At 53.9% G+C, this 27,248-nt stretch overlaps 2 protein-coding genes across 2 annotated transcripts in view; one reads left to right on the forward strand and one right to left on the reverse strand.

Annotated features, from left to right (window-relative positions):
* The window catches only part of DNAI1 (dynein axonemal intermediate chain 1), a 44,939-nt gene extending 25,304 nt beyond the window's left edge, over positions 1–19,635 (forward strand). The window contains exons 13-20 of the mRNA XM_061199219.1: positions 6,446–6,693; positions 11,307–11,396; positions 11,526–11,613; positions 12,207–12,286; positions 13,488–13,636; positions 13,742–13,841; positions 16,301–16,486; positions 19,490–19,635. Coding sequence (XP_061055202.1) covers positions 6,446–6,693; positions 11,307–11,396; positions 11,526–11,613; positions 12,207–12,286; positions 13,488–13,636; positions 13,742–13,841; positions 16,301–16,486; positions 19,490–19,588 — 1,040 coding nt within the window. The 3' untranslated portion in view covers positions 19,589–19,635. The remainder of the gene's footprint in view (positions 1–6,445; positions 6,694–11,306; positions 11,397–11,525; positions 11,614–12,206; positions 12,287–13,487; positions 13,637–13,741; positions 13,842–16,300; positions 16,487–19,489) is intronic.
* A 274-nt stretch (positions 19,636–19,909) lies between these two features.
* On the reverse strand, positions 19,910–21,968 carry ENHO (energy homeostasis associated). The gene is made up of 2 exons (XM_061199269.1): positions 21,733–21,968; positions 19,910–20,713 (listed from the first exon to the last, which is right to left on the reverse strand). The coding sequence occupies exon 2, from the start codon at positions 20,550–20,552 to the stop codon at positions 20,322–20,324; it is 231 nt and encodes a 76-aa protein (XP_061055252.1). The 5' UTR covers positions 20,553–20,713; positions 21,733–21,968; the 3' UTR covers positions 19,910–20,321.
* Positions 21,969–27,248: the final 5,280 nt, after the last annotated feature.

The raw sequence follows: 27,248 nt of genomic DNA on the forward strand, positions 1-27,248 counted from the left end.
ATTAGGCAGTTCACAGCAGGGAAATGGGCACTCCTCGTGATCTGTTGGGCAGGGATGGTGGAACAGATCCTAGACACTATGTGGTCCTGACTGGCTATCACACAGGAGACGGGGAGGAAGCTTCCCAGCAGGACACATCTTAGAAAGGCAGAAGAGCCAGCTGTCCCTCAGTCCAGCCTCTGAGGGACAGCACCCTCAAAAGGGGCCAAAGTCAGGCCCTGAGTCCCAGCACTAAACCCATTCCCACTCTGCCCCACCACCTCCTGGCCGGTCCCTCAGCCTGCCCAGGCCAGGGATACACTTGTAGGGATTTAAATCTTTCCTGATCATTTATTTGTCAGCTTCACTAATTAAGCAGTGTTAATTTCATTTACTGAAAATGGAAATTCATCCACCTCATTTCTCCCTGTTCATCCTCCACACACAAAATCCATCACTCCTCAGCTGCAGGCTGTGTAAAATTTACAGGACTAATTATGTTGTCAGGTCTCTTTGTAAATACAGTCCATAAAGGCCACTGTGCTCACCGGGTTGTAGTGCAAGGGCGTTCCCATTGTTAGTTTAATTACTGGTTAGTTATTTAGGTTCTCAAATGTTTGCCTCATTTTCCCTAAATCATATTAAATGTCCCGCTTGATGTATTCTGTCTCCAAGGCCTTGTTCCTATTTCCCACACTGTTTAAATATGGCTTCTAATCAGGTGAGAGCTCTTGGAAAAGCCCAGCTACCCGGAAGGCTGGATCCAGCCTGGCACCACGGTCTCTGGGCCACACTGGAGGTTTGGAACACTCTAGCACTGATGTACTTTCTTGGGGGCAGCCTTGGGCCAGTCCCCTGCCTTTGGAGACTGAAAATCCTAACCCAAGGGGCATATCTGTTCCTGGAGTCCAAGGTGGCAAGGGCTGGGGTGTGGGAAACTGAGGGAGGGTTTCATTATTGTCATCAGAAGAGCTGGGGATCATTGCCTCCATCCCCCTGACTTCTAGAGGGATTGCTTCCAAACCACCCCAGAAAAAGGTACCATCTGCGGGGCTGTTGGGCTGCACCCCACAGGCCTGCAAGCCTGGTAACTGCCCAGCTGTGAGACCAAAGAAGGAGCCCAGAGAAAGTGACAGAGACACCCGCAACTTATCGGATAGGGAATCTTACAAGTCAGAAGCAAAAGGTCCTGGAGCAACACCCACACCGTGTATGGCAGACAGGACATGGCCACAATCCTTGCTGCTGGGGGAGAAGGAGGCTACCATTTATAGGGGGAATTGGCATCAGGTTGGCTCATCAGTCGCCAGGGAAACCAGCAGCCGGGGCAGGGGGCAAGCACGTAGGTAGTTACCGATTAAGTCCTATGATTAAGAGAATTAGATGGTCATGTGAGTAAGGTGTAGCTGAAGCAGGGACTGGTTGATCAGGGGATGCTCAGAGAGCAAGAGAACAGCCATCCTGAGTGGCCTCTCCCTCTGATTCCTAAAAGTAGAGTTTGGGTCAACCTTCCCTGAAAGCCTACTGTATTAGTTTCCTATTGCTGAGGTAACAAATTACCGTGAACATGATAGCTTAAAACAACACAAATTTATTATCTTACAGTTCTGGAGGTCAGACATCTAAAATGGGTTTTGCTGAGCAAAAATCAGGTGTCAGCAGGACTTCATTCCTTTTGGAGGCTCTAGAGGACCATCCATTTCCCTGCCTTTCCCAGTTTCGAGGCTGCCCATATTCCATGGCTTGTCGCCTCCTTCCAGCTAGCAATTGCATCATTGCGATATCTGCTTCTGTTGTCACACCTCCTTCTCTGACTCTCCTGCCTCCTTCTTTCCCTTATAAGGACCCCTGTGATTACACTGGGTCCACCCGGATAATCCAGGATAATCTCCCCATCTCAAGGTCTTTAATCACATCTATAAAATCCCTTTTGCTGTGCAAAGTAACATATTTATGGGCTCCTGAGATTAGGACATGGACATTTGGGGGGCATTATTCTGCCTACCACAGCCCCCTCTGAGTGCCTTTTTCATGCCTTAATAAGGGAGTCATTAAACAGCTGCTGCCCTAGAGTCAGCCCTGGGCTGGATTCGTTTGGGAGCCACAGGAAGAGAGGAGGAGGCCTGCTGACCGACACTGGCTTGGTATCCTTGTCTCTGCAGCTTGGCATCTGCTTCCCTCTGACCACTGACCTGGCTTTAGCCAGATGCCCCAACATGCCCTCTGTCTGCCTTGCCCTCCCCGAATCCTGAGCAGAAGCTCAGGCTTCTCCTGACAGCCAGAACTCTCCAGAGTGATCTAGAGCTCTTCCTTGTAGGGCAGGGGTAGAGCTGTGGGGCGGAGGCCCAGGTGATCGCCAGTCCAAGAAGGCATCCATCCATGCTCCTCACTGGGCACTACTCTGCTAGGGCCCTGGGAGAGGGAGCTGAGGGCAGTGAGAGCTTTGGTCTATGGTGGAATTAAGCCACCCGTCCCCTGAGACCATGGCTTTCTGAGAACCGCCAGATCAGGCTCTATTAGGGAGTTGATTCTCCTCCCCCAAATCTCATGGATCATTGAGGGTCAGAGTCAGGGAGGCCTTAGAGATTATCCAGCAGAGCAGGGTTAGCAGGAGGCAACTCTCTCCCTGGACAGAGTAAGCCTGCTGGGCCACGCCAGGGCATGCTCCCTCATTCCATCCTTTGGTGGCAGGCTAAGGAAAAGACCTGCTCACAACCACCTGTAATAATGCGGTACAGGTAGAGGAGTTCCTGGGGGTAAGGTGGGCACTCACAGAGGAGAGGCTGAACGGTCTAGAAGGCTTCCTGGAGAAGGGCAAAAGTGCAAAGTGGAGCTAAGGCCAGGCCAGCGGCCCCCTGCCTTGGAGTCACACACCACGTGGTTTCTCCTCCCCACCTCCCCTCCGCCTTCCCTCTGTCTTTCTCTCCCTTTCTCTTCCTCCATTCCTCTTTCCCTTTCACCCAGCCACATGTACTCACTGAAATCCTATGGCCTAGAATAACCTGGAATTCCTTCACTGGCCCCAGACTTCAGGGCTCCTGCCTCTTTATGTAATGGAGTGTGGGGCTGGGGGCTCCCATCTGTGTCACTGGGCCCTCCGGTCCTGCTGTGGGGAGCCAGGTAGTCTGTGGGATTCAGGACAAAGTACCCCAGGGCCCAGGGCCCAAGGCTCTGTGAGCCTTGAGCCTGATGGGATTCTATCTCTCACTGGGAACTGAGGCGCTGTAGGTGACCTTGATGCCAATGTCTTACTGGGACTGCTGGTGACCTGGTTGGTGGCATCATATTGGGAATGATGGCAGGCTGGGCGATGATGTCACTAGGACTGCTGGTAGCCTGAGCAATGATATCACATGGAGACCATTGGTGGTCTGAGTAGTGATGTCATTTTAGGACTTTTAGAAGACAAGATGATGCTATCATGCTGGCACCGTTGCAGGTTAGGGCAGTGGTGTCACATTGGGTACACTTAGAGAGTGGAACAGTGAGGTCTCATAGGGGCCTGGAGACGGGCATGAGAAGATCATAGAATAAGATAGAGTGGAGAGGAAGCCCCAGCGGAATGAGACTTTTTCTCTGCTTTCCTGGTGAGGTTTGGCAGACAAAGCCCTGAACTGGAATTCAGGAAACACGTGGTCTAGCCATGATTAGAAGCTGGGATCTTTATGTCAGGAGGGCTTGTTTGGTTGCAAATAGCAGAGACCCCTAGGGCCAGGTTAAGAACGGGAGGCTTACTGTCCGGGTGCACGTGGCCTGGGAACGCAGGCAGGACCTCAGGCCTTAGTGTGGCTGGTTGCTCTCTGTGTCCCTGCCTCGTGAAATCCACGCTTCTCTCTGCCGGAAGTTTCCTCTCATCATGCCTGACTGCCCTGGCCCTTACACATTCTCTAGTCCAGATTCTGGAAGGATTGGCTGTGCCGGTCACCCCACCACCCCAACAGGTCTGGTGCCCCCTCCTCCTCCTTTCCGCACCTCCATGTAAAGATCAGATTAGTGCCGCTGCCCTGAGCAGAGTAACTGCAGCGATAAACAGGCTACTGGGTGTGGCAAACACCGAGCAATGGGTCTAATGCACTAGGGGACACCGTTCTCCCCTCTGGCCTCAGTTTATCCACCTATAAAATCCGGGGCCCATAGTTCAGTGTCTAGTCCCAGTGGTTCTGTGAGTGGGTCAGAGATGTCCTCACTGCAGAGTTACTAAGCTGACCCAGGGTTTCTAACCCTCCTTTCCTGGTTGCACTGGTCATGAAGGCTCTGTGCGTGTGCAGGGGCACGGGGTGCTGGAAGCGCGTCTAGAGAAAGTGAGTCATCACTGCTGTCCCTCAAGGGGCCAGATACCGTGGCACAGTGAGAGCAAGCGTGAGGTCATGCCTGCCTTTGCCCCTTGGTGCCATAAGGAGAGCATCTGAGTCCTCAGCCACTCGGCCTTTCATTCGCCCTCTGGCCCGCCCACTCCCACGCTGTCAGTCTTGCCCGGCATCAAGGCCAGATTGGACATCAAGGGCATCTATAGCTCACCTCTGGCCTGGCATTTAATACTTTGATTACCCAGCGAGGGCTTGCCCATTGACCCACGGGGTCTGGCTCCCTGTCACCACACTAGGGGCCGCTGAGGGCAAGCCCGCGTCTCCAGTGGGGTGTGTCTGTCCCTGCCAGGCTCAGCCCAGGGGGAGGCCCAGATCAGGGGCTCAGGATTTGGGTCATGAATTAAAGGAACGGCAAGTGTCTGTCACACTGCCCGGTTCAAGCCCTTCGTGGTCTGGGTGGGAAAGACACTCCCCTCAGCCAGCTGCAGATCTCTCCCTGAATTCAAGAGTCAGCCCTTGGGGCCCAGCCTGGAGCCCTACGGGGTGAGGTACTGCCAGCTCCCATCCCCCACCTCAAGGCCAGTCTTTGAGATAGTGCCAGGCACAGGGTGACCCAACCTGGCTTTCCTCACTTTCCCCGGAGCAGAAGCATTTTCCTTCCTGAACCACTGCGTGCCCTCCCCGTGGCTCAAGCTGGATCCTCGTACCTTCCACTCCAGGGGCAGCCCCCTCCTTGCACAGGAAGACTCCCGTGCAATTGATCAGGGGAGGGGTTCCTGACAGGAGTCCCAGAGCTGGTGACAATTAGCCACAGCAAGGGAAGGTGGGCTCCCCCACGGACCGCTGCTCTGGTGGGCAGGCCAGCTGGCCTCAGCTTCCAACTCTGCCCACCTAAGGCCAGCCTGGCTCCTGGCTGCTCCCTGCTCCTTAACCCTGGCTCCCAGGAAGCATCCGCTGTGCTTGCAGAGTGCCCAGGGTGAGGATACCTGGGACCTGGTCATAGCTGAGCTCATGCCCAGAGCCCAGGGAGCCCAGCCCAGACTGTCCCTGAGCCCAGCCCAGTCACCTGCTCCCTCAAGAAAGGGGCAGCCTTAGAAACAAGACAGAGAGAATGACTCAGCAAAACTCACCAAGTTGGGGCTGCTTCGCTATCCTTCCTGCCCATGGGCTTCTCACCTCAGGACTGGCCACTCTGTGAGGAGGGCCCAGGCCTGCAGTGGCCAGGGGCAGAGGAGATAGCCCTGGGGGGCCGGCGGAGCTAAAAGGCTGCCTTAGCATAGGGCCCCCAAGACAGGGGGCTGCTCTAGACTTCCACCTCTCCAGCTCTGGCTCTTCTGAGCTTGGGAAGGGTCCTGGGCTGGTGGCGGGAGAGCGGGAATGGAGGGCTGGGACTGTATTCCATTCAGTGACTGCGTTATCAGCCTGGGCGCCAAGTGTGCGGAGAATGAAGGAGTGTGGGAGGCATTCCCTTGCCATGGGGCGGGCCAGGAGGAGGACGTCTGCTGAGCGGTCCACTGTTGATCACCGAAGGCTGCGCCCAGGCCAGAGGGATAGCACCGTGGCCTATGGAAGCCTGACTGGCTGGCCTGGGACCCTTCGAATCTGGGAGCATGCTTAGAGCTAGGGCTCAGGCTGCAGCTGGGGACTGTGGGACCAGAGGGTCTGGGAAGATGCCCACAGGTGGCTAGTGTGGGACTCCTACAGGCGATTCCGTGTTAGTCCAGACTGAACCCCTGTCCTTGGCTGGGGATGAGGGGTACATGGCCATTATCCCAGCACCTAAGGGCAGGAGATGGGCTGGGCATCTGGACCCTCTCTGAGGATACTGCTCCTTCCCAAGCCCACCCACGTTCTTCACTTAACAACTCTTTGATCCTGCAGCCCCCTTTCCTGCACCCCAGGGAGACTAAGGAGAATGGCTGTCCGTCCCTCAGATATGCCCGGTCACCTTATCTGTTGGATCCTCTTGTGAACCCTGAGAAGGGGGTGGGTCAAATCGCATGATTCTGTCTCACGGACAGAGAAGATGAAGCCCCAGAGGTCTCCCACGCTCTCTGTCAGAGGCAGAGCAGGGCAGGGCTTGTCCACCCTGTGAGGGAGGGGCCAGGGCTTCCCCAGCAGGGACTGTCCAATCACCGCCGCCCTCTTCCCCGAGGCAGATGACTTCATGAAGCAGAGCCGGGGCATGCTGCTGTTCTACAGCATGAAGAACCCCAGCTTCCCCGAATACACCTTCAGCAGCGAGAGCGGCATCCTGTGTCTGGACGTGCACGTGGACCACCCCTACCTAGTGGTGGTAGGCCACTACGACGGCAACGTGGCCATTTACAACCTCAAGAAGCCCTACTCCCAGCCCTCCTTCCGCAGCTCAGCCAAGTCTGGCAAGCACACAGACCCTGTGTGGCAGGTCAGCCTTGGACCAGGGTGGGAGAAGTGGGTGGGACTGAGTAGCGTGTGGGCCTGGGAGCCACCGGATGAGGGGCCTTGGGGAGGAGAGGGCCACAGGCAAGGGCATGGGGATGACAGCTACCAGCTTAGAGACCAAGGAGCTGGGTGTGAGAAGGGGCAGAGAAGGGCAGAGGCGAGACGTCAGGAGGCAAGAGGGTTTGTGGTAAGAGCTGGGGTCCGCTGCCTCAGAGCTCCCATCAAGCAGGGCCCATCCGTCTGCTAAGGACCTCGGATCTCTTAGGTGTAGTGGTCAGTGACTCAGAGCCCGTGGTGGGAAGCCCCCAGGGCCTGATGGGCCTCTGCTGAGTGTGTCAAGGGCTCCAGGGGTCTATGGTCTTCCTCAGCTCCCTACAGGGGCTCTCTTCTGCCATCTGGGCTAGATTTGGGGAACTCCCAGACAGGGGTAGGCACTGCCGGTTCTCTGCCCTCTGGGTGGGGCTGTAAGGCCTGGTAGGTGACGTCTGTCCCTGAGGCTTCTGTGTAACACCCATCTTCTCCAGACAGGCATAGAATGGGACCATTACCTAGTCACTGGGGCTAGATTTCACCCTGACTCTGCGTCTCCCATCTTATTGCGCTGGGAGTGGATTTCACAGTTTCATTCTCAGTCTCTTAGCTCTGGCTTTGCAGGCCCTTCCTCACTGTGTTCCAAAGGTCCCCCTCCTTCTGAGGCTGTGTACACTTACCCCATGGGCAGGCCTGGGAGAATCTAAGCATAGATTTCTGCCTCAAGTTGCCCGAGGCCTCTGGGCTCCTCAGGCAGTGCTGGGATCTGTCTTCTCACCTTCCTCTCCCCCTTGCCCTGACAGGGTCTGCAGGCGGGCTCTGCACCCCTCCCTGTCTGGCCCTGAGCTTCCTGAGTCATGTGGACACCCACCCCAGGCTCTGGCTCTCAGCTCCCAGACAGGCCCGAGCAGAGGGAAGGCTGTCCAGGCACAGGGGATATGGTGGCCTCTCAGCTTCATCCTTTACCCAGAGCTGGGGCACCCCCTCCCCCTAAACACCCTCCCCAGAGTTCTCGACCAAAGCAGGAGCCAGACTTGCAGCCTCAGGTGTTCTCTCCTCTGAAAATCCCACCTCCTCATTCATCGCGTCCAGGCCCGCGGAGGTCTCCAGACACGGGGAGGGTGTCTGCAGAGACTTTAAAGCCCAGGGAGAGGAGAAAAGACTCGCTTTGATCAAACTGAACCAGGACCAGCCCCGGCCCGGCTTTCCCAGCATGGGCAATCAGCCCAGGGCCAAGCACGGAGCATCTCCGGGTGGCCTGACTATCCTCTTCAAGCCCAGGAGAGGGCGAGGGGCCAAGGTCAGCTACCCTACTCCCACTCTGCTCTGTTCTCTGAATCAAATCGCAGGTTGGAGAGAGAAGTAGGGTGTGCAGGAGACACAGTTTCCCCTTCACTGGGCGGGTGCCAGGGACACTGGACGGGGTGGCCTTCTGTTCTCCCACCATCCTGTCAGGAAAACAGGGCTGCTGCCTTTGCAAAACCGAAGACTCAGAGTTCTTGGCTGGAATCAGGGCTTGCGACATGGGAGGGGCCTGCCTCTCACTCCTTTTATGACTTCCTGTTCTCTTCTTTCGCTCTCATTCCCTCCCTGCTTCCTCATTCATCCATTCATTCGTCAACTCCTGCCTGTTCTCTCCTCTGGGAGCTGAGGATGCTCAGGGCTTGGTGTCTGGATACGGCAGCCACAGCTGAGCAGGATACGGAGTGTGCTAAGGAGGGCTCATGGGGGCGCTGAGGATTGTCCAGATTGTCTGGGATGGGGACCAGGGGCCAGAGGGCCAGGGAGGTCTTCCTAAAGGAAGCAACGCCTAAGCTGAATCGTGAAGAATGAGGAAGTATTCGTTAGATGAAGAAGGGTACAAAGGGGTCACGCGTGCACCGGAAAGACACGGGCGTCAAGCAGAGGGGCCTGCTGGGCAACAACATACCGCGTGGAGCTCAGCGTGAGGGAGAGGGAGGAGAAGCAGGACCTGAGAAACGTACAGGGGCTTAGTCGTGAGTGTGCTTCTCTAGCCAGTAGGAAGCTTGGACTTTGCATGTTAGTGGTCTCAAATGAAGTGTCAGTACAGAAGCCCGATGTATTAATAAGACGAGAGTGGGGCTGCTCTGGTAGGATCAGGGTCCTGATTGCTTGAGGGTCCCCTGTTATCACTCCCCGCATCCCCTGAGCTACTTTCACGAGGCTCCTAAGAGTTTGTCCCAGCAGAGTATGAAAATCACTGCCCAACCATCAGAGGGTTTGGGGCAAAGAAGTCCCACAGTCAGGTAGTGTCTTGGAGATGTCCTCTGGCCGCAGCATGAGAGATCTTGAAGCCTGAGCTACAACAGGGGCAGTGGAGATCAAAATGAGGAGATAAGGTTGAGAGCTGTCGAGGCAGTAAAATCAAGAACAGGAAACGACTGATTGGATATGGGGAAAAGGAAAAATTGGTGACGGTGCCTGGGACTCCGGCTTGGGGGACGCAGTAGGAAATCCACGGATTCCTGGCCAGAAGTTAATATAAGAAGCCGGAGGAGGAGGTGTCCTACAGGCACTTGGCTGTATATCCTGGAGCTTGAAGAAGAGCCAGGCTGGCGAGTGAGGAGTCAGAGACATCAGAGTCTAAGTCCTTCTCAATGGGACTGTGTCTTGGGAGGAACAAGATAGGTTGTTTTAGATCTCAAATGCCAGGCTGGGGGCAGAAGGACTTTGTTCTGTTGGCAGCGGGGAGCCAGGGAAGGTTTTGGAGCCAGGGAGAGAACTGTCTGTCCAAAGGAGACTGGGTTCCTGTCCCATGGCACAGGCTACCTCCCAGGGGAGCCCATCTGGGTAGTGCAGCCCTGTTCAGGCCCCGCTGTGAAGCTTCAACCAGCAACACTCTGCAGGGGGTGTGTGTGTGTGTGCGTATTCTGTGCTACACTGGGGAAGGGAAGGGGGCAGGAAGGATATGAGCAGACCCCTGGGGTCAAACGTGCCTGTCCTAATCAGATAAGGCAAAAGAGAAGGAATCGGTGAAACAGGCCTCCGTCTCCTCCCTACCACCTGCTTCCTGGGCATTCATGCATTCTCTTAACCCCACTTCCACCTGCCCCCTCTTGGCCCTCTTTATTCCTACCCTCCCACCTCGACCCCAGGAGCATGTGTGTGACTTGCACACACACGCGCACACACACACGTACATGCTCACTTGCATATACACACACACCACTCCCCAACTGGGCATCAGGCTGCTAAGTGGGGTGTGAAATACAATTTCCGAGCACGCTGGCGGCCGCTCATTAAACACTTCCCTTGGCAGCTCCCTCGCGCCTCTTACAGCCTGGCCTTTGACACCCCCTGTCCCCTCCCCCCTTTAAAGGGACTACCTTTACACAGAAGAGGAAGCGGTCTCAGCATCAGGGCTGCTCTGACTTGTGCCTCACAAGCTCTGTGGTGTTCTAGGCCCCCCAGTGAAAGCACAAAAGAGCAGCCTGCCCAGACAGACCCAGGCAGGACTGGGTCTGCCCTCCTGCAGCTCTGACCAGCCAAGCCTGGGGCGTGGCCCCAGAAGAGCAATCCCCTCCCCGCTACACACACCCCTCAAGGGCTAGGTGACAACTGTGGTTACAGGCAGCAGCCTTGGGTCCCTGTCCTCCCTCACTGGGCCTCTCCTTGTGACAGGGGGAAGGAACAGTGGCCCCAGCACAGGAGGCCTGGAGGGAACTGGAGGGTGGAAAGATCTGGGCACCCAGCCCTGCCCCAGCTCTCCCGGACATGGCTTGGCCAGGCCTCCACATCTGGCAACAGAAACTTGAGCCTCAAGCATGTCATCTTCATAAGACCACAGCTCTGTCTCCCAAACACTTTCGCATATGTTTGCTTCCAGCCCAGAGAAGATGGGTGGGGCAGGATTATTAACCCCAATTTGCAGATGGAGAAATGCAGCTCACATCTGAGATTTGGAAGCAAGATTCTGGAAGCAGGGGCTAGTGGTCAAGTGAAGTTGGGAACAGAAGAGAGCCGCCTAGAGAAAGACCAAGCCTGGATGGGGAGGGTGGTGGAGGGAGGCTGCTCCTCCCCACCGCCCGAGGAAGCAGGAAAAAGCCCCCCAGGAGCCTTGCCACCCTGATTCCTAGCATGATGGTAATACTGAGGATATTAGCTAATAATATTTATTGAACACTTCATATTTGCAATGTTCTGACCTAAGGGCTTCACATTCATTGTTTCATTTATTCCTTACAACAAGCCCATGCTATTATGGTTCCTGTTTTGAAAATGAGGAAGCTGGTTGATGGGCTCTGTCCTTCCCAGGCCCTGTAAGGAGGTCAAACCCAGAGCCACTGCCTTCTTACAACTGGGCTTCTAAAACTCAACCCAGGGAGGAACCGGGCACCTCCAGTGCTGAGCCCGGACACTGGGCAGTGCCCCGACTGGCCTGTTGCCTCAGGATGCTCAGGGAGAGAGGAATGAGTGGAAGGAGGGAGGGTGGGGAAATCAGGGGACTCTGGGATATGGGCTCCCAGAACTGGCTTCTGGACCTCAGATGGGTTCTTGAGGGGCCCTAACCCAACACCCTAGAGCTCACAGTTTGGGATGTTTCAGGTCAAGTGGCAGAAGGATGACATGAACCACAACCTTAACTTCTTCTCTGTATCATCTGATGGCAGGATCGTGTCTTGGACGCTCGTGAAGGTGCCTGTTTCCCAGAAAGGGTCAAGCAGGGGTGGAGATAGGGAGTGGGGGGAGCTGAATGACAGAGGGACCCCCAACCTTGCTGGTCCAGCCCCACCCATGTGCTTCCCTGTCCCTGTGTGACTGCAGAGCGAGCTGGTTCACACAGATGTCATCAAGCTGAAGGTGGAGGACAGCATGACCAAGGGTCTCGAGGACTTGCAGATACACACAGTGGGTAAGAGCCCCAGCCCCTCACATCCACGCCTGGCCACGTCACCCCAGCCCATGAGGTCTCTGGTCCTCCCTCTTTCTGCCACACCGCACCGTTTCCCCACTTGTACCTGACGGGAGGTAATGAGAAAGCCTGGCCCAGTGCACCCAGCCCTTGGCCGTTTGCAGACCCTCCCTGTTTATGCAGACTGGGTGCTGTTATGCAGATCCATCCCTGTTTATGCAGATCAGGTCCCTGTTTACCCAGATCCTCTCCCTGTTTACTCAATTCCTCCCCTGTTTATGCAGACTATAACCCTGTTTGCACAGACCATATCCCTGTTTGCAGACCCTGTCCCTGTTTACCCTGACCCTGACCCTGTTTAACTCAATCCCTGCCTTGTTTATCCAGGCCCCATTCCTGTCTGCAGAAGCCCTGGCCCGTTTGCAGAGTCCCAACTGCCCGGGACAAGCTGCAGGCCAGAGGCCCGGTTTCTGTTTGCCTGGCTGGCCCCAGCCCTCCCTCACAAGCACCTGGGCTCAGGCCATCCTGAGTAGAGGAGGTGCTGGGAGCCTCCCTCCCAGAACTGGCCTAAAGCTGTTCCCTCTTCTCCCAAGGCTGTGGCACTGCCTTTGACTTCCACAAAGAGATCGACTACCTGTTCCTAGTGGGCACAGAGGAGGGGAAAATCTACAAGGTGAGGCAGCACTGCCCTCAATGCCAGCTCCTTACAGGGCCTCTTAGACCTGGGAGCTTATTGTTCTCAACAGACCCTATTCGGACAGATCTTAGGGCTCATCAGTTCTAGAAGGCTTCCTGCGGGAAGAGAATGCATTTCTTGACCTGCTTGGGTGTCGGGAAGAGTGGCTGAGTGCAGGAAAGGGGATGGAGAATCTAGAGGGTGACTTTAGCCCAGCCCAGCATCCTTCCCTCTGGGTCCTGCTCCCTTCCTGGGAGTGGAGGAGGTAGAGCTGGGAGTGGAGGTTGGGGGGCTTGGAACATTCTGGGGAGACTTCCTGGAGGAGATCTGAACTTGAGCTGAGCTTCCAAGGCCAGGTAACAAGAAAATTTATCTCTGAATACCGGGTTCATCCCAGCCGGCAGCGGGATGGAACTTCAGGGCCAGTTTCTGCCAAGTCTCAGTGTTAGTAGGTGAACATCCTTCTGAACCTTCATCCACCCAGAAATAGCTCTGCCGCAAGCTTTTCTTAGGCTCAGAGACTCAGAATGTTAATTACAGGCCGCCTCCCAGGAGCCCCTGAGGCCCAGGCAGAGCTGGTCTGAATGCAAAAGAGGTCCCCACCCCCCCTCCACCCCTCCCAGTGGCCGTGCGGGAGAGAGGAAGAGGCTAGCTGGCCACTCAGTCTCCTGGAGGGAGGGTGTGAGGGGCCTGCCGGTCAGGGCAAGAAACCGAATGAGAAATCGTGAGATTGGGACTTGCTCCTGGCTCTGTACCTGCTCTCACCTGGGCGAGGTGGGATGTTTATCACTGCTGCAAGGCTTCTGTCCGTGCAGGTGGATCCAGCGCTCTGTCTGCCTGTCCGCAGGCCTTGGTCTGGACACAGGCGAGACACCACACCTCCCCCAGGGCCCCTTACACCTGCTCTGCCTGGGTTCAGGGAGGGAAGGCCTTTTCTGCCAGGCCTGGAATCCTCTGGGCAGACTTCCCTCACCCTCCAGGAAGACTCCCCTGCCCAGCCCCTTAAGCCCCCCCTTTCTCTCTGGTTGCTTTGAAGGTGAGAAATGCAGCTGAGAGCTTGGCCCCAGCTCAGCTGTGACAGTGATGTGGGGCGAGGACAGAAAAGGAACCTCAGGGTCTGACCCTCCAGGGCCCCCAGGGAAGTGGTGGCTGCTGACCCCTCTCACTCCTGACCCCCGCCTCCCCACCCTCACCCCAGTGCTCCAAATCCTACTCCAGCCGGTTCCTCGGCACCTATGACGCCCACAGCATGGCAGTGGATGCTGTGTCCTGGAACCCCTACCACACCAAGGTCTTCATGTCCTGCAGCTCCGACTGGACCGTGAAGATCTGGGACCACACCATCAAGTGAGGGGCCTGCCCTCCCTCAGGCACCACCCTGGGCGGGGGCTGGCGGGGCTCTGGCACCGTGAGCCCTCTGTGCCCTGAGCTTTCCACCCCTCCCTACTGCAGCACCCCGATGTTCATCTATGACCTAAATTCAGCCGTGGGCGACGTGGCCTGGGCCCCATACTCTTCCACTGTGTTTGCAGCAGTCACCACCAATGGGAAGGTGAGTGCCCCCTTCCTGACCCTGCTGACCCCCTCCTGAAGGTAGGATTAGCTGTCTCAAGGTCTCCCTCCTGGAGAGCCCACGCCATGCCCAGGTCAGGTGGGGGAAGGCAGAACATAAGGACTGTGTATCCTCAAGGGCCAGGCCACCCAGGGCCCTGTCAAAAGAGGGATCATTCATCCCATGAGGCCTGGAGGAGAGAGTGGGGCTGTTCACCTTGAAGGAGAGAGCACTCTGGGGGTTAAGATGCCATGAGGAGCAGTTATCTTCTCTGAGGGCCCTGGGGAGGGAGCTACAGGGTGGCAGGTGCCAACTTGATGTAAGGAAAAACTTCTGAGCCAGAGTTGATCTGTGACTGAAATAGTGTCTAAAAGGCAACGAGGTCCCCATCCCTGGGAGTGTGCAAGCTGAGTCTGAGAAGGGGAGATGGAAGGGGGTCTGTGCAACAATGAGAGTTGGTGAAAGCTCAGAAACAGTTTGTGAGAAAATTCTTATGCAGTACATTTTCCTTTTGGACTTTGATATAAACTGAGAAGCACCTACCAGAAAAGAATATAGTGATTAAGGCATCACCCTCGAGTCAGTCATCTATTTGCTGAACAAATGCCTAACCAAGGGTCAACTGTGGTTCCCAGCTCCAGGCCAGGGCCTGGTGATTCAGGTTCCTGCTCTCACAGAACTTACGTTCCAGTGAAGGGAAGGAGACAAAAGGAACAACAACAAAACCCCCAACAGTGTTAAGTGCTAGGCAGAGATTAAAAGGGGATGATGTATGTACACCAATGTTTGTAGCAGCATTATTCATAACAGCCAAAAAGTAGAAACAACCTAAATGTCTGTCAGCTGATGAATGGGTAAGCAATAGGTACTATATCCACAAGGAGTATTATTCAGTAATAACAAGGAATGAAGTATTGATGCATGCTATATCATGAATGAACCTTGAAAAATGCTTAGTTTAAGGAGCCAGTCACAAAAGACCAAACATTGTATGATTCCATTTATATAGGTCTAGAATAGGCAAATCTATAGGGACAAAGTAGATGTGTGGTTACCTAGGGCTAGAGGAGTTGGGAGAAAATGGGGAATGACTGGTAATAGGTATAAGGGTTCTTTTGGGGGTGATGAAAATGTCCTAAAATTGGTTGTGGTGATGGTTACATAACTGTGAATATACTAAAAAAGAGGAATTGTATACTTTAAATGGGTAAATTTTATAGTCTGTGAGTTATATCTTCACAAAGCTGTTATATCTTTAAAACGAGAGAGAGTGATGTAAAAGAAAAGGACTTGGTGGTCTCTTAGATAAAGTGGTCAGGGAAATCTTCTTTAAAGAGGTGACATTCAAGCTGAGAGCTGAGTCACAAGAAAGAGCCAGCCAGGTGAAGATGCGGGGATGCATTCCAGACAGAGGAACAGCTAGTGCAAATGCCCTGAGGGGAGAATTAGCTGGAAGGGTTTAAGAAACAGGCAGGTAGGGTGGCTGGGGTCTAGTAGGCAAAGGGGTGAGAGCCTGAGATGAGAGCAGACAGTGCAGAATCTAGAGTAAGGACTCTGGATTTTATGTAGAGTGCCCAGGGAGACTATTGGAGGATTTTAGATTTTTTAAAGTTAGGTCTGGCTGCTGCATGAAGGATGGATGATAGAAGGGCAAGAGCTGAAGCAGGAAGACCAGTTAGGATGCTGCCACAGTCGTCTAGGCAAGAGTTGCTAATGGTTCGGACTTAGGATGCAGTAAAAAATAAGATCAAACATTTGTTGAGCACCGTTTTTTTTTTAAAACAGTTTTATTTTATTTTATTTTTTATTTATTTATTTGGTTGCGCCAGGTCTTAGTTGCGGCAGGTGGGCTCCTTAGTTGTGGCTCGCCAGCTCCTTAGTTGTGGCATGCGAACTCTTCGTTGCAGCATGCATGTGGGATCTAGTTCCCTGACCAGGGATCGAACCCGGGCCCCCTGCATTGGGAGCACGGAGTCTTATCCACTGCGCCACCAGGGAAGTCCCTGTTGAGCACCTTTATGACATGCACTGTCTGAACACCTGACATATATTAGTTGGTAGAAAACCTGGCTCTGCCACTTACTGGCAAGTTAGCCTTAAGAGCCTCTTTCTCTTCGTTTATAAAATGGGGATAATAACAGAACCTACCTTAGAGAGCAGCTGTGAGGATTATAATTAGATGATGCAACCATGTAACATGCTTGCCCAGAGTCTAGTACATAGTAAGTGCTCCATAAATGGCAGCTGCTCTTAGTGTTAATTCTGCATAGACTTAAATTTTTTCCTAAACGTTTTATCCCCATTCCCTCAACCACAGGAAAAACAAACAGAGACACACATTGCCTCTCACACTGCCTAGGCTTTTGTCGTCTTTCCCCAGAAAGTTCAGGGGCAGTTACTCTGAGGTGGGTGACAGGGGTCTCGTTTCCCCGAGTGTGCTGACACCCACCTCTTCACAGACCCATGTGTTTGACTTGTCCATCAACAAGTACGAGGCCATATGCAACCAGCCTGTGGTGGCCCAAAAGAAGAACAAGCTCACCCACGTGCAGTTCAACCCCATCCACCCCATCATCATTGTGGGCGATGATCGTGGGCACGTCACCTGCCTCAAGCTCTCACCCAATCTGCGCAAGATGCCGAAGGTACGGTTTTGGGGAGTTTGGGCTGCCGTGAGAGACAGTCTCCAGGATGGCAGGGGGTTGAGAGAAAGGGGAGGAGCCAGGGGGTGGCCCCCAGGGGGTGGCCCCCAGGTTTCTGGCTTTGGAGACCCAGGGTAAGGGTGGTGTCATTGCCCAAGTGAGGAGCATAGGAGAAGCAGGAGACAGATCAGTTGTGACATGCTGAATCTGAGTTACCTGTGGGGCCCCCAGGTGGAGACATCAGGTAAGCAGGTGACTATGAGGATCCGAAGCCTGGGGGAAGCACACGGGCATCATTGGCTTGTTTGGTGTCATGCAGGCAGGGGCTTGAGGCTTAGTTTCTGCTTCATTGGCTGGGCTTGCACAGGGCTTCTGAACTGGGAGCTGCGGGTCCACACGGGAAGTAGGAAATGAGCCATGAGGAGGGTAACTAGGTCAGCAGCTAGGCAGTCCTCCTTTTGAGCTCTGGTTCCTTTCTGGAATCTCTGATGATCCGGAGACCCTGCCCAGAGCCCAAGGGCCCTGAATACAGGCCACTGAGCCCAGAGCCATGACCTCAAAGTCTAGCTCTCAGAGTCCCAATTCAGACTTAAGAACCCAGGCCTTAGAATCCAGAGCCCAAAGGTCCAACTTAAAAATCCAGCGTCCAAAAACCTAGAGCCCAGTCCTGTCCATTTGGGTGCTAGGAGAGAAAATGGAATTTGCTTCCTGCCAGGCTCTGGGCCAGGATCAGAGCTGGGCCGGAGCTGGGCCATGTTGCCCTGATGACTGTAGCCCCTGGTTGCAGTTTGAGGCATTTACTTGCAGTTTGAGGCAAGGGCAGGGGCCTGTCTCTTTCAACTGCTGACACCTGCCCCCCAGTGCCCTACCAAGGCAGGGGCCACCGCACTAACCCGCTCATGCCAGCCTGGCCTATTCCCCAGCAGGGCCAGGGAGGCAAGGGCTGGGAGTTTGGCGGGGCCTGTAATTGTAGCCAGCTGGGGGAGGGGGTGGACTTGGCTATAAATACTCAGAAGGCTGCTGAGTGCCTGCAGCTGTGGCCCAGAGGCTGTGGTGGGCTGGGGCTGGGATGGGATGGGATGGGATGGGGGGCGGGGGTTGGGTGTGGTCTAAAACTCTTTGCTAAGCACAGCTAGCTGGCCTCACGGAGGGGGAAGAAGGCAGTACAATTTGTGGAACAGATAAAATCTGCTCTTAATTTAGTGAGGAGAAAAACTCAGGCTTGAGCTAGGAGAGCTGGACAGCCCTGTGGGAGGGATGGTGGTGACCCCTTGGGGCTGGGTTATAACCATCACACCTTGAAGGCAGTAGATCTGGGTGGGGGCCTGCCCTGCCCACTTTGACCCAGGGATGCAAGGATCTCCCACAGTCCCAACTCCTCTCAGAGCAAGGCTCAGCATCTATATCTCTGAGGACCTGAGGACACGGGTACCTGGGAATCAGAGGACCTGAGCAGGTGATAGCTGGGGGCTAGTTCTTGGGTGGATTGGCAGTTCCTGTGAAACCGCCACCTGGCTCTTATCAGCAGCCAAGTGATTCGGGCCAAAGGAAGTCCTCTGGGCATCCCTACCACCCCTCTCTGCAGGCTGCAGTCTCCCTGATCTTCCCAAGAGGGCTTGGCCACAGAGGCCCGACTTCCCAGCCCAAGGAGCTTCCCAGGATTGGTGTCAGAGCCCAACTTGTCAAAGGTCAAGGCCTACTTTCCCCAACTACTGTATAGATAGAAACAGTTTGGGCAGAACTTGCCCAAAGTCATATAGGGAGTTAATGACAAAGCTGGAACTAAAAGCCAGGTCTCCTGACTCCCAGGAGATGAGGTGAGGGCAAGAAGAGAATACGAGGTTAATTTGGGAGGGAGAGGGGGAAGAGAGAGAAAAAGACATCTTTGTCCTCTGCCTCAGGAATGTAGAGGTGAGCTGGGGAGTGGCAAAGGCACTGGGCCGAACGGGGAGGGGGAGACAGATTTGGGAACAGGTGCAGGGGTCACTCCAGGAGGAAATCTGAGTTCCACAGGGTGTCAGCAGCCAAGATGGGGCCAGGAAGGGGCCTGCTGGCCCTGCATTCTCCTCCCACCTCACAGCCTGGGCCAGATCCAGACTGGGCCCTCAGCAGGCAAGGCTGGGGCAGGTGCCAGTGAGCAGTGGGCACAGGTGGCTGAGAGGATGGGGGCCCGGGCACAAAGGGAAGGCAGGAAATGGCAGCTGCCCCAGCCTAGCCCACACCCCACCGCCTGGACAGAAGGGAGGATGGCACTGGTGCTGGTCTGCCAGGGAGCTCTCAGGGCCTGAGTGACACATACCCCAGTGTCCCAGCTCTCTTTTTCTCAGGGCCCAGCTTACCAGCTAAAGGATTAGAGTGCCCTGTAGGCAGGGGTAAGGGGGCATAAATTCAGGAACCGCTCTTCTGAGGGACAGTCCCAGCCAAAGACATCTGGAATCACATGGGATATCCCAACCGCCCTCCTGGGTCTCCTGACACCTGCCCCCACCCTGGGTATGTCTGACACAGCGGGCCTGGCCCCAAATGGTACCCCACTCCCAACCTGACCTGAAAGTGCTAGGTAACAGTACTAGGTGAGGGCACCTGTGGCTTTGTCCACACTCTTTTCCCTCCACAAACACACACTTCTTAGCTCCGTGTTAGGACTCAGCCAGGGACCTTCCTGTGGGAAGGGTCATCCCAACAGTTAGAGGCCCTGGGCTGCAGCTCTTCCTGGCTTCCCCCACTCCCCACGCCTCCCAGCATCAGGATCCTATGTTGATCTGAGGTTCAGAAACACAGCTGGATGTTTCTTGCAGGCCTCAGCTGGGCCCCTGCCACCCAACCTGAGATGGGGAAGGATCCTGGGGGGGTTGGGGGCGGCAGGCAGGGGTCCGGAATCTAACTGGGCAGGAGAGAGGCGTGGCACAGCTGCCTAAGCTGGGCTCAGGAGGTGGTGCTGGGAAGTAGAGAGAGGTGGCCCATCCCTCACCATTCCTCCCCCATGTGTACTTCCCTTCTCCCCAGGAAAAGAAGGGCCAGGAAGTGCAGAAGGGTCCAGCTGTGGAGATCGCAAAACTGGACAAACTGCTGAACCTGGTGAGGGAAGTGAAACCCAAGACCTGAGGGCCTGGCCCCAGGGCCTGGCCCATGTCTTGAACCCCGTACTTGTAGCACCTGGTACAAGTGGGTGCTAAGCCTGGGTACCCTGGTACCCCAGCCCAGGCTTAGCACCCAGTATGTGTGTGACCCCACCCCTGATCAGGTCCCAGCACCTGCCCTTAGCACCCTGCTCCAGCCCTGGTCCCAGCACCTCACCCCAGGACTTGGCCCTCAACCACCATTACCCCCTCCTACTTTGTGCAAATAAACTTGGGTCTGGAAGCCCACCCACAACCTTTCATTTTGCTGCAGCAAGGCCCCCAGGAAGAGGAGAAAATCTCAGGGTAGAGCCACAGTTCCATTTATTATCCAGCAAACAGTAGGAGGACCAGAGAAGGGGCCCAGCCTGGACACCCTCCCATTATTGCCATGGATTGCTTCCCCAACCTCGAGGACCTGGAGGCGCTTGGCCTAGGGGGCGGGTGGACCCAGCCCCTGACCACTGGGATGGAGCAGAGTCCAGATGGCCCTGGCCCTAGCACCAACTCATGAACCCCCCCACCCCAGGCCTGTCTACCGAGGGCCAGCAGAGCCCCTCTTGGAGCCAGGCCGACCAGACTCTGGGCTGCTAGGTCCAGCTCCAGACAGGCTGGACTCTTGAGTTCTGGACCCCAGGCTGGCTGGACCCTGGGATCCCGATTCCAGGTTCCAAGTGGGGTGGACTTAAGTCCCAGACTCCGGGCTAGGCCAGGGGCCTTCAGGGCTGCAGCAGGTAGCTGCCTTCATGGCTGAGTTTCTGGGGCGGGGGCGCCTTCTCGGGACAGGGGCCAGGGCTCGAGTTGGGACTGGATTCGGAGAGGGAGTCGATGTTGGCAGAGCGGGAGTGGCAAGCCCAGCAGAGAATGACCCAGAGCAGCAGCAGCAAGAAGCCTACGAGGCCGTTGCAGATGATGGCGATGAGGGCCCCCTGGGAGATGGCTGCCCCCATGACGGGCAGCACCCTCAGACAAGCACAGACTGAGAAGCTGCCTCAATGGCAAGGCCCATGCCGAGGCGGGACTCCGGTATAGCCGGCCTTCCAAGGAGGCTGTCCTGTCCACACACTCAATGATTCCCGGACAGTGAAGACGTCCGCCTGCAGTTCTGAGCCTGTGGGGGGTACAGAGCAAAGGCAAAGGGTGGTGAGGAGGAAGGGGTGGGGTTAGGCCTAGGAGGAGAGGCGTAGGGAAGACAGCCCGCTTCCACACCTCTGGCCTCCCAGCAGGCCTCAGTACCCCACAGAGCCAAGACCTGGCTCTGGGCACCTGGATGGGGGTGTGGCTACCGTGGGGAAGCTGCACTAGGCAGCCTATATCTCATTCTCCTTTTGACCAGTGGCCATGGCCTGGCCCTGCCCACTGAACATCCAGCCCTCAGAAGAACTGTGTGAGTGGGTGGGATTGAGGAAGCCCAAGGCCTTGAAGGATGGGCACTGTGACCAGCTTCGGTGTGGCCTGGGCACCTCCCCCGACTCAGGACTCCAGCCAGCCAGCCCAGGAGACCTCCAGAGGCGCCAGCTCACACAGAGGGAACTTTGTGGAGGCCTGGCAGGCATGTGTGGGTCTGTGTATCTAAGGCTGTGTACCTAGGTGCACCTTTCTGTGAGACTGTCTCTCCAGGTCAGGTGCATGTGTCTGTGTGTCTGGCCCTTACTCTGTCCCTTGGTTCCCTTGCCTGGATCTGTGCCTCTGCCTCTGTATACCCACCTCCGTGTGTACCTGTCTGTCTCTCTGTAGCTCTCTTTATATCTGTCTCTCTCTGTGTCCCCATCTCTGAGTCTCTAAGGGTCTCTCTTGTGTTTCGTTTCTCTCCCAGTCTATTTCTTTGTGTATCTCTGTATCAGTCTCTGTTTGTCTCTTTCTCCCTGTCGCTGTGTGTATGGGTCTCTTGTGTCTCCGTCTCTCTTTCTTCCCCGCTGTGTGTCCGTCTGTCCCCGTGGACGTGTCTCTATCCCCTCTCCGTGCGGTCTGTCTCTGTAGTTCTGTGCGTCTCTTGTGTGTGTCTGTCTTTGTGTCTGTCTCTCTTTCTCCCCGGCTGTGTCTCTGTGTCTCCGTGTGTGTCTATGTCTCTTCATCTCCGTCTCTGGTTCTCAACGCCCCCCATGCCCGTGGTAGGAGGACCCCTCTTACCTGAGTTGAGCCCGGTGCGCGCCCGCGGGAGGGTCCGGGGCAGCGGGATGCTGGGCGCCGACTGCTGCTCGGGAGCCTGCGGGCGGGGAGCAGCGGGAAGCGGGCTGGGGTGACGTCCCCTCCCCCCAGCCCTCCCCCTCGGCAGCGCAGCCTCCACCGGCCGCTCCCGCCGCGGCGCGACCGGGGCGGCCTCTGCCGCGGGCGGTCTGCGGCGAGCGGGGACCTCCTCCCCCTGGGGCGGCACCTCCTCCGCGGCCGAGGCCGCTCGCCTGCTCGCACGGCGGCGCTCGGGCGGCGGCGGCCGTCTGGGCGCGGGGTTCGGCTGGGCTCGGCTACGTTCGGCTACGTTCGGCTGGGCTCGACTGGTCTCCCGGCTGGGCTCGGCCAGGCTCGGCCGGCAGCAAAAACAGGGAAAGAGTCCCGCCTTCTCGGAGGCCAGCGGCCGGCGGCCTGTCAGAGGAGGAGCCATCCCTCGCCGCTGCCGCCATTTAATTGGCTGGCCGTGCCAGGCTCCCTTGCCATTGGTTGTGCGCCGGGGTGAAGACTGGCCCGCCCCTTGTGCAGGCGGGGGCGGGGGCGGGAAGAGGGCTGAAGGGGCTACTCAGTGTGGATCCCTCCCCGGGGGGGAAGGGGGCGGGGCCCACCTACTTGCGGGGATTTCTTGCAGTTTCAACACCCGGAAGATCCGCACACCCAACATCTGAGAAAGGCCAGGGCCGCCCTACCCCTCTACCAGGAGACCACCCTTCCATATCTGCGAGAGATCTCTGTCCCCATCATCTGGAGGGAGGCACTGGGATACAACATCTGGGAGGAGACCGAACCTCCTGGTCTTGGAAGTCCCCTATACTCCCGCACGTCCACTCCCACCTGGGTGTGGACTCTGCATCCCCACTTAAGAGGGTCTGTAGTTGGTTCCACATTCCCTGGCCCCAGGAGGTGTGAGCAACTCTGCCAACATAAGTTGTTTTGACACATTTATTGAGTTCCCACCCAGTACTGGTCAGGGGTTTGTACTTTACCCTGCTATGGGGGAGCCTAAGACAGAGAGGAATGGGGTATTCTGAGGGATGGCTCAGCCCTGGCTGGAACAGGACCAGGCATGACTCTCCATCCCAGAAGCTCCTGACTCCTCCATCCTAGAAGCTCTCCTAAGAGAAAGATCAGCTTGGGCAGGAGCTATCAGGTAGGGCTTCCTACCCTACTTCATATGCAAGTGATTCCTGAGTGTTCTGAATGGACCCTTTTCTCATTCCACTGGACGTATTCTCCCATGGATAAGCACAGCTCTAAAGCTATACCATGAAGTCTCTCAGTGCTCCCAAATCCGATGTTAACTTATCTCTGGAATTCTAGATGCAGATCCAAGTGCCAACCAGAATCAGGGTGGTGTTGATTACTGGTTCTGTCACTTACCTGACTTTGTGATCTTGGGCAAGTTACTCAACCTCTTTTAGCCTCAGCTTCTTCATCTGTAAAATGGTTTTAGTAACAGCTACCTCTCAGGATTGTAATTCACTATTTATACCAGACCAACCATAGCTCAGCAAATACCAAGTGACACAACTCCAAGGACCACATGGGTAAGGAGCCCCTTCCCCCAATGAGATCCCTATAAAACCAAGTGCTATCTTGAAAATGAGAAAGGGAAGGGTAAAATAACCTGAAAGACTGAGTCATCCAAACCTACTGAATTTCTTAGAGACTGACTAAAATAAATTTTTAGACCTGCCTGAGTTTACCAGAGTGGATTAATTTTAGTTTCCCCTGCCCCTGTTACCCAGCAGGGTGGGGGCATTGTGAACAAGATCAAATCAGTTCTAGGAAAGAGAGAAGACTAATAATATTGCACATCTGAGTGCAATATGAGTGAATTTGTGACCCAGCTGCAGGAGTTCAGATTTTATCCTGAGGACAGTGGGGAGCCACTGAAGAAATTTTGAACAGAGGAGTAAATGTGATCGTATCCAGAAATTAGAAGGATGATTTGGGCTGCTGGGTGGAAGGAGGGATTGAAGGCATTTGAGAGTAAAGGCAAGGAGTAATGACAGGGCATTGAAATGAGGTAGGGGAATAGGAGTGGAGAGAACAGGAAAGCATTGAGACTATTGGAGAGTTACAACTGGCAGGACTTAGAGACCTAGACCTATAGGATATGGGGGGTAAGAGGGAGGAAAAAGTCCGGGATAACTCCCAGCTTGGTGATAGGGATACCGTGATGCTATTTACTAAGATAGAGAACACAGGAGAAGGGGTAAGTTTCAACAGAGGGTTGGGGTGCGGAGGTGATGAATTCTCTTTTGGATATGTTGAATTTGAGGTATGAATTGGACATCCAAGTTGAGATGTTCAATAGACAGTTGGATAAACAGGTCTGAGGTTCAGGAGAGAGGTCCAGGCTGAAGATAACATTGTGTGAGTTTCAGCAAAACAGTAGTAGTCAAACCAGAAAAGTGGAAGAACTCACCCAGGAAGACTAGGAACTGGTTTAAACAAAAAGATATATTTATAATCAGATACCTGAAACCTAAAGACAAGGATGCCTCAAGAACAACTGGAATTAATAGACGCAAAAGCCATTAGGTTCTCTCTCCACTTATCTCTCTTACTTTCTGCCTGTCTCCTTCATTTCCGTCCCCTGCCCTGCCCCAGCATTGTCATCGCCACCCCCAGTCTGGCTTCCAATGCTCTTCTGGTCCACGTGGTGAAAAACAAGACTTCAGACAATCCCATAGCTTAAAATCTTAATGTCTAGGCATCCAACAAGACACTGGCTTCATTTTCTTGGTTGCAGTTTGCAGATTTCTCAGGAAGTACTCTGATTGGCTCAGCTTAGTTAGATGCTTAACTCTGGACCAATCAACTGGGGCCAAGGGATGGATGAGGATCAAATTGCCTAACATGACCCACATCATAACTGCATGGACACTGGCGTTGAGTGGAGGAGGAGAAGAGAGATTCTGAAAAAGCAGAATGGCAGTTGTTCACTATAGTCCATCCTTTGCCCAACGCAAACACATTTTTTCCCTATATGTATGATTCCAAAAATGCCCTCACCTATATAATCCAACCATCTCACTGTACATATGCCAATAAATTCACTTCCTTTTCAGTGGAGGGCAGCTCAATGACACATCCAGCTACTGCTTCTGGAGGTTATATCATAGGACCAATATTCTTCGTATATAGGTTCCCTGGGTAATGTCCCTTCATGTTCTAGTCAGGTCTCTATAGGGTGTGAACATGGCTTCTAATAATCCCATTACCTTTGTTTGAACTGCCTTTGAACTACCTTTAAACCACTCCTCCCCACGCCCCCAAAAATCCTCCTGATATTTAGAGATGGAAGAAATAGAGAATAAAATGGAGTAAAAAGAAAGCATTGTATAGTGGTCACTATCCAGAACATTGTCTATAATATTTTGGCCATGAATAACAATGAAAATGATGGGACTAGGAAATCTCTTGGCAGCTGTGTGTTGACTCACTTCTTTGGCTGCAGAGTTCCTCCATCGGCCAATCTGGCTGCCCCAGGTTTTGCCCACAAAGACAAGATTTCTTATCCAGTGCTCTGAGACCACCATTGTGGAGGATTTCTCTGTGGGGTACTCTACTGATTAGCACTACACTTTCTGGTGATGTCTTAGGGATTTTCCTGGAATTGAGCAATCACAGATCTCTGCATTTATGAGGATTGGGTATGGTTTTATTTTTCCTCCCAGAAGATACAATTCTTTTACAACTATTCTTTTAAAATCAGCCATCTGTCAGTTTCATCTGTGGGGGGGTGGGGAGAATTCCTTTGGCTAATACTATATTTCATTGATCCTAAGGCACATTTTTTTCTAGTTTAAACAACTCTGAAATCAGAATATGTCTTACAATTAATGGCATGTAATAGTTTTTAAACCTCTTTTTTTTAGTAATTCATATTATTCATTTAGTAATTCAAATAACTTGCCTCTTATAATTGATGGAACATGCGATTTACTAAATATAGTAATTTTATCAGTCAGAGTTCTTTATCACAAATAATAGAATCCACTCTGGATAGTTGAAGCATAAAAGGGATTTGTTAAAAGATATTACTTAGCTCAGAATTGTTAGGAGGGCTAGGGAAATGGACTTGAGGATAAGTTTCTAGGAACAACACCCAAACCACACCATACAACCTGATGAGGAAATCACCGTCATTACCGCTCCAAATACTAAGCTCTATGGCACTTCTGTGGTAAGAACTCAGTTTTGCAACCACTAGGAAACCTCTGCTGTTACTACTACCATTCCCAAAAGCTAGATACTTGCGCTATACGAAAATGAAGTCCTATGTCCAACCTGCTTCCTTTCTTCATCAGTCAGAATTCGTTAGGTAACACAGTAGTTACAAACAACCCCCAGATCTTACTGGCTTAAAATAGCAAAGATGTATTTCTTGCTCAGCTACAGTTCTAGCACGGGTGAAGGGGGGAGGAAGAGTCTTGCTCACCGTGGTCACTCAAGGATCTAAGCTTTTGGAAGCTCCACCATCTTACAATGATGCCACCTTCTTGATATGAACCTTCAGAGTTGGCTGTGGCAGAAGAGAGTGAGGGAAAACGTGTACTGGCTTCTGCTCACATTGCATTGATCAAAACAAATCTCGTGGCCACAAGTGCAATCCTCCTGGTGCTTAGAAGGAGAGGAGAACCAGAAATATTGGTGAACTTTGGTGATATTTACCTTGCTCACTTCCAATCAAAATCTCACGTGGGGGAAGTAGCATGCCTATGGACAAGCTGCAAGGGGTGCTGGGAATTTTAGTTCTGACTTCTGTACTGAGGAGGCTAGGTCTTAAAATGGGAATTTTCCCATATAGAAAAACTATTTAAAAGTTGAAAACATCCATGAATACAACAGACTTCCACTTCCATAATCAATACTAGAATTTTGTAGGACCATGCTCTCTGAATCTTCAGGTTTGCCAAGAAGATGCAAGGTCTGTGCAAGCTCTTGGAGCAGTTTCCCTTTTTAGCACTACATCTGGGGCTCTTTCAATCTCTCGGACTATGGCTTCTGGCTTCATGGGACATCTTAGGCTGGAGTAACAGGACTGGAAACCTTTCTTCTTCAACCTGCCATTGAATGATGCCTTTGCCTCCCCTGCATTCCATTCAACTCATTTTACGATGAGAGGCCCCATCACATGCGCCTGGAAGGGTAAATCCAAAATGGTGGTCTGCAAGCAGTTAGAGGACAACAGAGTAAGTGTTAACTTATTTAACTTGGATAACGAAATGTGTTTCATTCTTGACCTCAGACTGCTAGGAGCTAGATTATTATGCGCCTTGCTGAACTGTAGACGCTGAGTTATTGGCCGTTCGCTGATGTTGATGCCCTGATTAGGAAACTGAGAGGTCCCAGAACTCAGGATGGAGGTACATTGGAAGAGCCAGAGGAATTGAACAAGCCCTGCTTTTTGTCCCCACCCTGCCTTCTGTCTCTCCTTTTTTCTCTCCAGACAAGCTTCTTATGTTTTC

Source organism: Eubalaena glacialis, chromosome 9 (genome assembly GCF_028564815.1).
Source record: "Eubalaena glacialis isolate mEubGla1 chromosome 9, mEubGla1.1.hap2.+ XY, whole genome shotgun sequence".
Taxonomy (NCBI): Eukaryota; Metazoa; Chordata; class Mammalia; order Artiodactyla; family Balaenidae; genus Eubalaena; species Eubalaena glacialis.

Coding starts and splice junctions, on each gene's coding strand:
- ENHO (XM_061199269.1), bottom strand. CDS start 20,552: ATGGGGGCAGCCATCTCCCAGGGGGCCCTCATCGCCATCATCTGCAAC.